At 36.4% G+C, this 13323-nt stretch overlaps 2 protein-coding genes and 1 non-coding gene across 4 annotated transcripts in view; all 3 read right to left on the bottom strand.

Annotated features, from left to right (window-relative positions):
* Positions 1–924: 924 nt before the first annotated feature.
* Positions 925–996, bottom strand: TRNAP-UGG. The gene has a single exon. It is a non-coding gene; the product is annotated as a tRNA-Pro (tRNA).
* Positions 997–5817: 4821 nt separating this feature from the next.
* Positions 5818–9943, bottom strand: LOC110863960. The gene is made up of 3 exons (XM_035984099.1): positions 9855–9943; positions 9576–9770; positions 5818–6163 (listed from the first exon to the last, which is right to left on the bottom strand). The coding sequence occupies exons 1-3, from the start codon at positions 9940–9942 to the stop codon at positions 6021–6023; spliced, it is 426 nt and encodes a 141-aa protein (XP_035839992.1). The 5' UTR covers position 9943; the 3' UTR covers positions 5818–6020.
* Positions 9944–11345: 1402 nt separating this feature from the next.
* The window catches only part of LOC110910183 (probable indole-3-pyruvate monooxygenase YUCCA10), a 33284-nt gene continuing 31306 nt past the window's right edge, over positions 11346–13323 (bottom strand). The window contains exons 4-5 of one of the 2 annotated variants that reach the window (XM_035984097.1): positions 11844–11963; positions 11364–11669 (exon numbers count right to left, since the gene is read on the bottom strand). In XM_035984097.1, coding sequence (XP_035839990.1) covers positions 11484–11669; positions 11844–11963 — 306 coding nt within the window. In that variant the 3' untranslated portion in view covers positions 11364–11483. Of the gene's footprint in view, positions 11670–11843; positions 11964–13323 lie in introns of both variants that reach the window. The other variant, XM_035984098.1, reaches the window with a different exon arrangement.

Raw genomic sequence — 13323 nt, 5'->3', positions numbered from 1 at the left:
TTTATTTCTATCATTTTTAGCTATAGATAACTTTTACACAGTTCACTTAAAAAAAAAAAAAAAAAACTACCACGTAAAAGCGATCATTTTACTATCTTTAATTGAAGTATAATACTAATATATGATGTTTTTAGAAAATATTGATTGATAGTTGATTACAACTATGAATCTAAACTTCGTTACATCTAAACTTGTTACAATGGTGCGTTTAACTATTACAATATACAACGGCACGTCTACTTTTTCTTGGTCTAATATATGTATGAACCATGGTTTTAAAAAGCACAGGTCTTGAAATCCAAGACAAGATCATCACATACGCATAGGGGTGTAAACAAGCCTAGAGGCTCGAGAGCTACTCGTTATCGGCTCGGTTAAAAGCTCGAACGGGCCGAGCTTTAACGAGCCCGAGCTCGAGCCTGAATTAGAGCTCGTTTAGTTATCGAGTACGGGCTCTAGCTTTGAACACAAATCTCGTTTAGGTTCGCGAGCCTAAACGAGCCCAAACAAAAAAATATTTATTTTTTATATAATATATTAATAATGATGATAACATTGGCGAGTCGAGCTCGAGCCGAGCTTTGGTTCGTTCAAGCGATATTGAAGCATGCTCTAGCCGAGCTTTTAGCTCGTTTGAGGTTGTTCTCAAAATAGCCCGAGCCGAGTCGAGCCGAGCTCGAGCTCGAGCTCAAATAAGTATGCTCGAACTGAACCGAGCTCGAGCCCAGTTGAGCGCGGGTTCGGATAGGCTCGTTTACACCCCTACATAAGCATGCCATGTTGGCTTTAAAATTGACGTGTAGACGCCTGAATGCTTTTCTTTTACCCAAATAAACTCAGATTCAAATGTAATTCCTCAATGTTGACCTTAAATTATTTTTGTTCAAAACTCTGATTTGAGAAAAACTAAAAAAGAGGATATAAGGGGCATTCCGAGAATCGAACTCGGGACCTCTCGCACCCAAAGCGAGAATCATACCACTAGACCAAATGCCCTACTATGTCAAGGTTTTCATGTAAAATATATATAACTAGGTTTTAAATGTATAAATTTATGGTTTCACACATTAATAAAAGGGGTATACATATACGTTGTGTGTTTATGTCAATTTATTAATATGTCGATATGGAAAATGATAAATAGTGTGTTACCAACTGTGAATTCATTAATTGCAAATAAAATTTCAATAATCTTGTAAGTAACAATTTATCTCATAAGTGATTAGCGCAAGGATGTTGGTATAAGAATATAATCATTTTTAGATATAAACTTCTGGAATCTCTTTTTGGACATCTCACATCAAGAGGTCTATTTTATACCACTAACTTCATGTATGATTATATATTTATATCATCGCGTTTTATCATATCTTCGACTATCCGATATGGGGATTTACTACTAAGCACGACATCTCGTGTCTCCTATACTACCTTCATCGTGGAAGGTTGCATTTGTTGTTGAGGATAACATCCATAAGCCTCCTCCATTGCTATGCCACTTGGGCCATAATACTAATATTAGGGGTGTGAATTTCTAACACGACCCGGAAACACGATATGAACCTAACATAAAGTTTGTGGGTTTGAGTTTCGTCTAAAAGCATTCGAGTTAGTTTAGCAACGATTCAGGTTCGGGTCAACCAGGTCGGGTTGGCGAGTTAACCCGTTTATATTATATTATATTATATTTTTTTTACAATTTGTTTTATGTTATAAATTTAATTGGGTGTGTATTATATGTCATAATTATAACTTAAAAAGAAAAAATTATATTAGTTTCTATAATTTAAATATAATTGTATTATATACATTTGTGTTTTTTTAGTAAAATTTAGCTTTAGTATATGAATTTGTGGAAAAAATTTAAAAATGAAAAAATTTAAGGTTAAACGGGTCGCGTTGGATTCGTATGTATGACACGATTTTCGGTTTGGTCGTATTTAGATTTGTCTTAATTTTTTGAATTCAGGTCGGGTTAAACCCGCCAAGAAGCACGACCCATTTAACACCCTTATTTAACATTAACATAATAAAAAAGAGTTAACTGCCATTTTCGTCCCTGTGGTTTGGTCACTTTGGCCATTTCAGTCCATTTTTCAAAAATGCGCCATTTTCCTCCCCGACGTTCTGGAAAGGTGCCATTTCAGTCCAAAAATCATAACCCAGTTAAGTCGGTTTGTTAATAAGGACTGATTATGTAAATTTGTAACATAAAGGACCATTTAAGTAAAATGTATAAATATTAATATAATTATAAAATATATAATATATATATATATAATGTATACATATATATATATATATATATATATATATATAGGGGAAAGATAAATCGAAAACCCATGTGAGTTGAGAAAACCCAAATAAACCCTATGTAACATTTTTATTTTTTTCTAAAAAAAATAGGAAATGTAATATAAATGTACACGGACCTATTTATGAAAAAAAATGAAAAAAACGCTTACTATTTTTTTTTAAAAAAATGTTAAAAATTTATATGTTACATTTTTTTTGGACATACATATTATGTAACCTGAAATTTTGTAACATTTTTAAAAAAAAAAACTACTTGGTGTTTTTTTGTGTTTCTTTTTTTAAAATGTTCAAATATATGTATATTACATTTCCTATTTTTTTTAGAAATGTATCTCGAGTTTACATGGTTTTTTTACAAAGGTTTTCTGAGTTTTCTCAACTCAAGTGGGTTTTCGATTTATCCTTCCCCTATATATATATATATATATATATATATATATACAGATCAGACGAGAGAGGGAGAGGGTGAACCGGAGCCGGAACCGGAGCTCCGGTGGTCACCACCGCCACCGCCGGAACCACCACCATCAACGTCATCACCGTCATCATCGTCATCAGACGAGAGAGGGAGAAAGTCGGAGAGAGAGAGAGAGATAACGACGAGAGAGAGAGAGAAAGAGGCGGGAGAGAGAACCGGCGACGGTGGGGGTGCCGTTTTTCCGGTGAGTTGCAGGCGGCGGCAGTGGTGATGAAGGTCTGATGATGATGATGAAGATCGCGATGATGATGATGATGAAGGTCTGATGATGAAGGTCCGGTGAGTTGCAGGCGGCGGCGACGGTGGTGAGTTTGCAGGTAAGGTGAGAATGCAGGTCTGATGATGATGAAGATCGCGATGATGATGATGAAGGTCGATGATGATCGATGATGATGATAACAGATGATGACGATGATGACGTTGATGGTGGTGGTTCCGGCGGCGGCGGTGATGACCACCGGAGCTCCGGTTCTGGCTCCGGTTCACCCTCTCCCTCTCTCGTCTGATCTGTATATATATATATATATATGTATACATTATATATATATTATATATATATTTTATAATTATATTAATATTTATACATTTTATTTAAATGGTCCTTTATGTTACAAATTTATACAATCAGTCCTTATTTACAAACCGACTTAACTGGGTTATGATTTTTGGACTGAAACGGCACCTTTCCAGAACGTCGGGGAGGAAAATGGCGCATTTTTGAAAAATGGACTGAAATGGCCAAAGTGATCAAACCACAGGGACGAAAATGGCAGTTAACTCAATAAAAAACCAGAATTTTCATGTTGTTCTCTGATTTTTTAGATTAGTGTTATTTTATGCTAAAACCTAGTAAATAAGCATGTTTTTTTGGGTAAAAATGTACACGTATGCCTATAAAATGATTAATAATTATACCCTTATACAATTAGCAAGTTGAGTTATGTTCTATTTATTTAAAAGTCACACCCTTTAACAATATATTATATTATTATTATATAATAAAGAAAAGAAACATAGGACACCACTCAAATTCAATTCAACCGATGCGTCTCCTCCCGTTTCAAGTTTACGGTTTACTATCAAACGTATAATTAAAGTGGCGTTTAATAACATTCACAAAATACTTAAGCCCGCACGCCTTTCAAAAGATTCACAAAACAAGGGACACCACTACATTAATAAACAGGCGCGACAGAGCCGGCTATGGGCCTGTGCGGGAAGTGCCACCGCACAGGGCCCATAATATCTAAGGGCCCAAAACTGTTTAAAAAATATTTATGTTATATATAAATATATTGTAGAAAACACATACAAATTCGCTCTTTGGCTCAGTTGGTGTGCCTCTTATCTATGTCATCAACATTTCAGTGTTCGAATCCCGCTGGTGTTGTTTTATTTTTTTCCTTTTCTTTGGGTTCTTCCATAATTTGTTTATGGGCCTCAACCCTCAAGAGTTGATTACTAATGGTCTGTTTGGTATGGGGTAATGGAATGGACGAAGGAATGGAATGGACGAGGTAATGGAATAGACGAGGGAATGCAATGGATCATTACCATTCCATGTATTGTTTGGTTACCATGTGAATGGAATGAATTATTATTGTGTATTATTCAGTAGGCATGAAAAACAGAGTAATAAAATTAGCGGTGAGTGGTGGTGGTGGTCGGTGGTAGTGATTGTGGGTGGCTATAGGTGGCGGTGGTGGGTGTCGGCGGCGGCGGCGATAATTGGTGGTGGTGGCGGCGAGTGGCGGTGCGGCGGTGACGACAAGTGGTGGTGGCGACAAGGTGGCCGTTGGTGGTGGGTGGCAGCAAAGGTGGCGGTTGGTGGCGGCGGCGGTTGGTGGTGGCGTCGACGTTGGTGGTGGGCGACGGCGGCGAGTGGCGTTGGCGGTTGGTCGCAGTTGTGGGTGATAACGGTGGCGAGTGGGTGACGACGGCAGTTGTCGGGGTGAGGTGGTGGCGGGTGGTGGCGGGTGGTGGCGGGTGGCGGCGATGGTGATGGTGGTGGGTGGTGGTGGATTGTGGTGAAGGTCGTGGGTTGTGGTGTTGTTGATGAATGGTGCAAGAGGGGATGGAATGAAAAAAAAAACATGGGTGGTGGAAGGAATGATTTTGAGGGAATGGAATGCTTTTTGAATTGGGGGATTTCATTCCATTGACCAACCAAACACTCTTTTCTTCATTCCCTCGTAATCACTCATTCCATTCTACCTCTCATTCATGCATACCAAACACTACCTAAGTGATTTAATAATGGGAAACAGGGGGATAGGCGGCCAATATTTTAGTCTTTTATTTTGATTTTTTAACATATAAATTTCAATGTTTTAGTCTTATTATGATTTTTCACGTCATTTCAATTTGTAAGTCGTTTCCTTCTTATTTAATCATTTACATAAAAAACAAATTTTACATCTTTTCTTGTTTAAACTCGTAGTTTCTTTTATTTCTCATTTACTCATTTAAAATATAAACCCAGTTGAACTCAATTTCTAGTTCTATTTATTTATTTGTATGAAAATGTTTGTGTTGTCAAACAAATTTGATACGTTTACACATATTAGAGTTTTTTTATTAAAGAATTTAAGTGTTAGTTCTTTTTGTTTGTCTGGATGGTGTTTAAACTAATGTTAGATGTATTAATTTATTTGTAGACAACTCGTATTTATTGTTTTAATCGATGCTAAATATAAGTTGTGTATTCACTCTTTGAATATGAATAATTGTGATAATTATGAATAAAGATAATTGTGATAATTGATTAATTTTCTTAACAATCCCGAAACTAATTGTGCTGGTCTTCTTACTATTTTTAGATAATACTCGAACTCTATATTTCAATTGAAACATGTGATGTGCATATTAAAATTTTGGTTGCTGATTGTGGAGCATGAGATATAGAAAATTTCGTTGGATCTGGAAACTTAATCACCGTTGAATACAAATGGAGAACCTCACTATTTGTTTAACTATTAAACATAGATCATTTTGATACAATAACTTTTTTTGTTTATTCTTGTTACAACTATTGTCTATTACTGATTATCAATATATATACACACACTATATTTAGGGCCAATTTTTTTTACTCGCACAAGGCTCAGGAATTCTTAAGGATTCTCGGAGACGGCCCTGAGGCGCGACCATTACATTTATAAAATCCAACTGACATTCTAACCGCACTGCGTATACGAAATCCGTCACTGCACACCAATTCCATTGATTAACCGAACTGAATCAAAGCAACAACGTCCACCGCTCCATCGATAAAACCGACACGACCATTACCATTATAATATCCAGCCGACATTCTAACCGCAAGGCATACACCAGTTCTGTCACCGTACAAGCGTACCCCAATTCCATCTATAAAACAAACCGATTGAAACTCAATTAACCAACGCGTCTCTTTTGTTAAACACACGTGTGTTCGTTCCGATGTAACAATTATGAAATTTTAAACGACATGTAATTGATGGTTCACATTAACCAACGTAATAGTTGAGTGTTTTTTTTTTTTTTATAATCGTAAGGATTTTGAACTTCAAAAGTGGCGTCGACTTCTTTTGCCTTTTGAAACGCGTGGATTATTTTTTAATCGATGGTTTTGAAACGGTCGAGACTCTTCGAAGGAGGACGAAAAAACTATAAATACTTACCCCTGCCATTATTTGCTATCATTTCTGAGTGATCGATGGTTTCGCATCAATCTGGGGCGTCAATGGTTGGGTTGCGCGTCGGCGCTAACTTCACCACAGGAGGGCGTCGTTAGGGGCGTGGGGGAAAGATTTTTGAACCGTCGGAACTGTAGGTGGTGGGGTTTTGCAGGTTAGGGGAGGTGGTGGTTTCCGGGCTATGGTTTGAGCGGAGAACAGTGAGGGTTTCAAATCAAATTTGGTCCTTAGGGGAGGTGGTGGTTTCCGGGCTATTCTGATGCTCATATGATAGGTCCTATTAACTTTGGTTTATTTAATTATTAAATTAAACTAGCATTAACCACCCCTCGCGTTGCGATGGGGGCATAAAATTGTGACCCATTGATTACGACATCGATAATTATGACTTTCCTAGAGTCAGTTGGGCTGAACTGAAATCCAGTTATTCATCGTAGCCATTTATTTCTACTCATTACACTTGCAACCCACAAAAGGCTATTCAAGTTATACAGCCACTTAGTTACACTCATTTATACAGCCACTTAGTTGCATATTCAAGCATATTCAAGTTAAATCATTTGTACAGACAACTCAAATCCCAAAGGCTACTTAAACCCAACAATGGAATTACTTAAGTTATCAAAATAAAAGCAACTTTTCTTACATAAAAAGTCAAGTTTCCAACAAACCTCAGCCTCTGTATGGAGCATTTTGTGTATTACGAAATCTAATCATCGATCTGTTTTTCAATTACCCTCTTGAGCTAGAAGCTAGTAACCACAAATATGAAAGCCAACCCATGGCATTATAGCCTAGTGGTATTTTGGGGGTGGGATAAGGCTTATGACCATTAGGTCATGGGTTCGATTCCCACAAAGGGGGTTTTCCCAGATTTATTGGGTTTCCTCCTGAATTGGTGTATAGACATTATTGACTAGTGGAGATGGATATGATCGGGTGGTTCTGCTGGTGGCACGATGATACTCCAGTGGTCCGTCAGTGATCCAAATTTGCCGTTCAAAAAAAAAAAAAAAAAAAAAACAAATATGAAAGCCAATTTTATATGATTTAAAACTAATAACCACATAACAGAGAATCAAAATTCTTTAAAACGGTGGTAAGACCACCGTCAACCACCGTTTGCGATGCTTTCCCACCCACGACAGGTGGTGCTCTACCGCCCAAACACACTTCATACGACATCATCAATACATCCGTATGAGCTGCGAAAGAACCCACCATCTAGAAACATGTTTCACCACCCTTTTCCAACTATTCAGGTGTCCTCCGGCATGACGACAATCGCCTTACCATGGTGGCACTCCAAATAGAACTACATAGTGCCACCCAAATGGCAAGATACATATCCAACATGTCGCCAATGAGGTTAAAAAATCTTGCACATTCAAACCAGTTGCAAATTCAAAAGAAACCATATGCATATATCACTACACTTCAATGTTCCACAAAACCCAAAAAATAGAGAGAGAAATGTGCGGGTGTATGATAAATGGGGATAGATAGATAGACGGCCACCACGTACGGTGGTGTTTGCGGCGGCGCCACGGTGGCGACGGTGTTTATGGATTCCGGCCACTGCCATAACCATAACTACCAAAACAACTACCGCTAACACCATCGTCAAATTAACAAAAGAAAGCAAATAAACAACAATAAATAAAACAAACGACTCATATCTGCAATAATCATCATTATCGCAAAATAAAGGGGCTCAGATGCCGCCATGGCTGCAACCGGAGCTGCCATGCCAAGTAGCAGACAGCCATCATCGCCACCACAAATCTCAAAATCAAAACCCTAAACGATTCAGTTCAAACCCAACCATCATCTTGCATTCGATTAGTGGATTGAAATGCCCCAAAACAACCAAGAACATCATAGAAACAACAAACAGCCGGTGGTGAGGTTCGAAAACCCCCCAAAACACAATGCAACATGAGAGATTTAGAGAGAAGTTGGATGTGTGTGGAGAGAGAAACTATTTATGAGAGCATTCACATTCTATCCATCAAAATATGTGAGGAAGGGTTTTTATATTATAAAGGGTATAAAAAGTGGTTGTGAGTGGAGGAGAGAGAAAATGTTACTGTTCATCTGTATATTTGAGGGGACATTGTTCACCCACTATAATTTTTTTAATATATATTGAAAGTGGTTGTGAGTGAAGGAGAGAGAAAAATGTAATGATAATATTATTTAATTGAAAAGGAGAGAGAAAAAGTATTTGTTTTTAGTGAAAATATATTGATATAGGAGTTGTTTTTTAGTGGAATGTATGTATAATTTGATGGATTGGATGTGAATGCTCTGATGAGTCTAAAAAACACAAAATCATAATACGTGTCAACACCTAAATAAGATAAACAGATGGTTTTCAAAACCAACACATGGTTTCTCAAAAAACCACCATACACATGTTGTAAATTTTTATTATATAAATGGCATTTTATTAAGTAGAACCTTAGGGCGGACGGGGCGTAATTCGGGGAGGGGTTCGGGGAGGGGTTTCACCGATTAGGGGGGCGGCGCCATTAAGGCGGGGGAGTGAATCGGGGAAGAAAATGGGGGTGGAGGCACCGAAGAGAGGGGGAGGAGAGAGAGAGAGGAGAGAGGGAGAGGGGACCAATCACAGCTTTCCTTTTTTTTTTTTTTTTTTTTAAAAAAAAACAATTCACCTAAGAGGGGAGTGGCGCCATCAAATTGGGGTGTTAGGGGAGTTTAAGAGGGGAGTTGACGTGGCACACGGGGATTGGTTTGGCGTAAGAGAGGGGACTCACCTATTAGGTGAGCACCCCCTTCACCCTTATGTTTAAGTTTTTTTTTAGAAATTTATAAAATAGATGTTCTGGCGTAAATGAACACTAGGCTATTTTTTTACATATGTCTTAGTTAAATGTTGAACTACGTTTTTGAAAAATTTGGTTGGAAAAATCACACGGAAAGTTGTTTCGCTCAATGATCCTCAAAGATGTAAAGTTATTAATCAAACTCTTATGTAGAGTGAAGATATATTTTTATTTATCATATAATTGTAGCGCATAGTTTTAATCCTTTATATAGAGAGGATTGAGCTTTCGCTTTTTAAGAGGCCGGGTTTTTACATTTGGGACGAAGTTGTCGATGTTTAAGAGCCCAGTCACAGTCTTTTTGATGTACGTAACAGCATTCAGGAGTCTTGGTAATACCGCACCAACAATATTGATTATCGACGTCATCGTAAACACAACCTGCTTTCCCACAGTCCTTTATTGAATAATCTGCTAAAGGACTCACATCAGTGTGTTCATTTTTTGCACCTGAAACTTCAAAAAATAAATATTGATAAAGATGTTTTTTTTTTAATTGGGACATAATAAAATGATTGGAACAACAGAACTTACATTGAAATGACATCAAAAGCACAAGAAAACTGATAAATAATATGATAACATGAGATTCTTTAACATTTACCATTGTATTACGAGTCATTGAAATGATAAAAGTATAATGCCTTAGTGGAGATATAACTCTATTTATAGTTGATATTTCATAGCATAACACACGTATGTTTGTTTGCAGAGATTTGCATGTGGGTCTCTATCCACATCCATGTTGTGTTTTATTAGAATAAAAAAATATATGTATTGGTAGGATGATATGTATTTGTGTAATTTTTTAGTATATTAAACTAGTAAAATTAGCCGCACTACGCTGCGGGGTTTTGGTCGATATCTACTTTGGTTCAGTACAGCAATCGAAATAAATATGTTTAAAAGAATATCGACACATGTTTTACATCGAGCGAAAACCATAAAAATAAATTGAAATTGGATAGCAGGACAGACTGATTTTAAATTAATTGTAAATGAGAACGTAAACGTTATCTTAAGTATAACTTTAATGAAAAAGGAAACCTAAAACTAAAATACTAAACATAAAGAAAAGTAAAAATAATAAAGTCCAGAAAAAAAAATCAAGAAAGAAATAAAAAATAGCCAATAGGATGAAAACACTATTCACACAATTTGCTAATAGTAATTTACCTCAAAACATAGATCAACTGAAATTGTACATAAAAATAAGTAGGATTTGGCCCTGCATATTTCCGAAGAAAATTTACGTCGAATTGTAAACGAACTTGAATTTATACCGGCAGATGCATAAAAATAAGAACATAAGAAAATAGTTATGACGCGTTGCAGTAGTGTCAAAATGTAAAGTGGCTCGAATTTATAAAAACGTATTATATTAGACCCAACTTGATTATGGAAAAAATAAAATTTACGTCTAAATTTAATTCATTTTGAATTTATATCGACACGTATATAAAATAAATATGTAAAACTCGATTATAAAGCTTTTAGAAAGTTAAGGGGTTGTAATTGTATGTTTTAATCATATGTTTTATCAAGTATATATGATATTTAATTTATAAACTAAAAGTCAGATTGCAAAAATGAATTCGTATTCCTCCCCAAAAGGTTTGAAGAAAATATTATAATTAAAAACAATCAAGTTTTTTTTTTCTTTAACTTATTAATCCATTCATGCGTCTCCTCCCCCACTTTTTTCTCAATTTCGTATCCTCCAAAAAAGGCGAACAGAAATTGGCCTCTCCTTCAACAGCGGAACCCACCTAATTTTCGGTAGAAGTTAGTTCGAAAGTTAGGTTTGGCGGAAATTGAAATTGACGCGTTCGGTTAGAGTTTGGCGGAAGAACGTGTTAAGTTTTTGAAATGAAATTGAAGAGTTTGGCGGAAGCACATGTAATAGTTTTGAAATGAAATTGAAGTTCGGTTTGAGTTGGGCGTCTATAAATCAAGTTTCTGCATGCATCGGAGGTTAAGATCGACACCTGTGCTATTCTTCTTCATTCTTGTTTAATACAATAATGCGTGAACCTTTCAAGCGACTTTATTGATCCAAAATGTCAACGATTACAAGATTTGAAATAAAATTCTAGATTACAATGAAACGGAAAAGTACATATATTATTACAATAAATTAAATTCATAACAACATATTATTTTTTAAATTAACTGGATTTTATTTGACACTAAGTTGAAAATGTGATGAGCTGTGCTTTGGGCATCCCTGCTAATTCCAACCAAACCTTTTTTTCCAAGCCCAACAAAATAAATCCCATTTTGTCCTTTCCAATGATTTGGATGCATTTGCTTTGGAAACCCATCTTTGTTCAAAAGATTATCAGCACCCTGTGTTTTTAACATAAACTAGTATTTAGCACTCGTGTTTTACGGTGGGACTGTTAAATCAAACACGCACTTACGTTGTGGTGTCTAAATTTACAAAAGTTAGACCAGGACGTAAAACGTAGAAAATAATAACTAAGTAGACTTGAAAAATACGACAAATTGATAAAACATTACCTGAAGCCATAAATGATTACTTAATCTTTTAAAGCCGGTAGCAAAGACAATTGCATCAAATTGATGACATTTTCCATCCTCAAATACAACTTCATTTCCTCCATTATATTTGAACCTATTCTGTTTTTAATGAAACTTAGTTCAAAATGTAGATGACATTATTCTCATTCTAAAGACATGTTCATTGTTTTATAAAACGCCATATTTTATAAGTTATAAGCGTCAAATGAGTAAAACAGTTGAATTAATTATAATAATAAAATAAAAATAATATTTTAACTAACAATTGAAAATTTGAAAACATTAATGTTAATTGTTGTTTACTTACGTGGACTAATAAACTAATGTTAAAATTCAACTAAACATTTAATATAAAGTAGGCTACGTGGCCTTGAAATGTGAAGTATGTTACGTGGCCAACTGATAAGAAGAAATCTAAATTTTACGTGCCTTTCAAATTGCTATTGCTAAATTACTATAAATAGAGAAGGATGCATTCAAAAGTGCTCTGTCCATTCTTTCGCCTTCTTTCTTTCTATGCTCACATAGATTTCATTTTTCTTTAAGTATTATACACCCCATTTTTTATTAGTATTTCACCGTATTATACTTCAAAACCTTGTCCCGTTTTAAGTGTTTTAACCCTGATCATCGATACTCTGTCCGACTGACGTAGGCCCCCGTAACGTATGTCAAGGCTCTGCTTAAATTCGTTGGGGTTCTGTCCCGTGACGTAGGGATAAAGTGAAATTGGATTACTATACTTAATGTGGGTGCACTATATATATTATTAAATAATTCATGAGTTATACCAAGATATATCAACCCTCCTAAAATATTTCTGACACCCCTAATATATTTAGAATACCCCTATATGTCCTAAAATACACCCCGTATACGAAAACCGGTCCCGAAACACCTTCATGCTAGTAGAAATTAAGGAAAACAAGATTTGCCAGTCGCTCGCGGGCCGCGTAGAAGTAAGCTTAAGCTTACGCGGGCCGCGACAGCTCAACGATAAGCGAAAACCTGGTGTCGCCACGTGTCGATGACTCAGTAACCCTAGCCGCCTTTTCTGGACCTCGTGGGCCGCGTAGCCCTTAGCTACGTCTTACGCGGGCCGCGTAAAAACCCAAAACAGGCCCTATAAATTGGAACGATCGGCATTTCAATTCCTCGCTCAAATTTCGTGATTCTCTCTCAATTTCTGTAGTGTAGGCCCTATACCAGGGCATTATACCCCCTAATTAGCGAAGCTCTGCCTCGTTGTAAGTATCATAACCCCTGGATACGTATTAGATACTCTGCCCGATTGATCTAGGGTTCTGTAACGGCTGTCGTGGTTCTGCCCGACGTAGTCGTTGGAATGCCGTCTCGGGGAGGGTATTACTAATGTTAAAATGGGTTATTATACTAACACGTGTGCATTGTTTATTTAATTAGATTGTAACCAGGAAGTCACAAAGGAAAGACCTAAAAT

The sequence above is a fragment of the Helianthus annuus genome, chromosome 15, assembly GCF_002127325.2.
Source record: "Helianthus annuus cultivar XRQ/B chromosome 15, HanXRQr2.0-SUNRISE, whole genome shotgun sequence".
Taxonomy (NCBI): domain Eukaryota; kingdom Viridiplantae; phylum Streptophyta; class Magnoliopsida; order Asterales; family Asteraceae; genus Helianthus; species Helianthus annuus.
Note: the sequence above shows the minus strand (reverse complement) of the source record. Positions and strands in the feature narration are given on the sequence as shown.

Coding starts and splice junctions, on each gene's coding strand:
- LOC110863960 (XM_035984099.1), bottom strand. CDS start 9,942: ATGACTCGTAATACAATGGTAAATGTTAAAGAATCTCATGTTATCATA. Junction 9,771..9,854: donor GCTTTTGATGTCATTTCAAT/GTAAGTTCTGTT, acceptor TTGAAGTTTCAG/GTGCAAAAAATGAACACACT. Junction 6,164..9,575: donor TCGACAACTTCGTCCCAAAT/GTAAAAACCCGG, acceptor TTTGTTTTATAG/ATGGAATTGGGGTACGCTTG.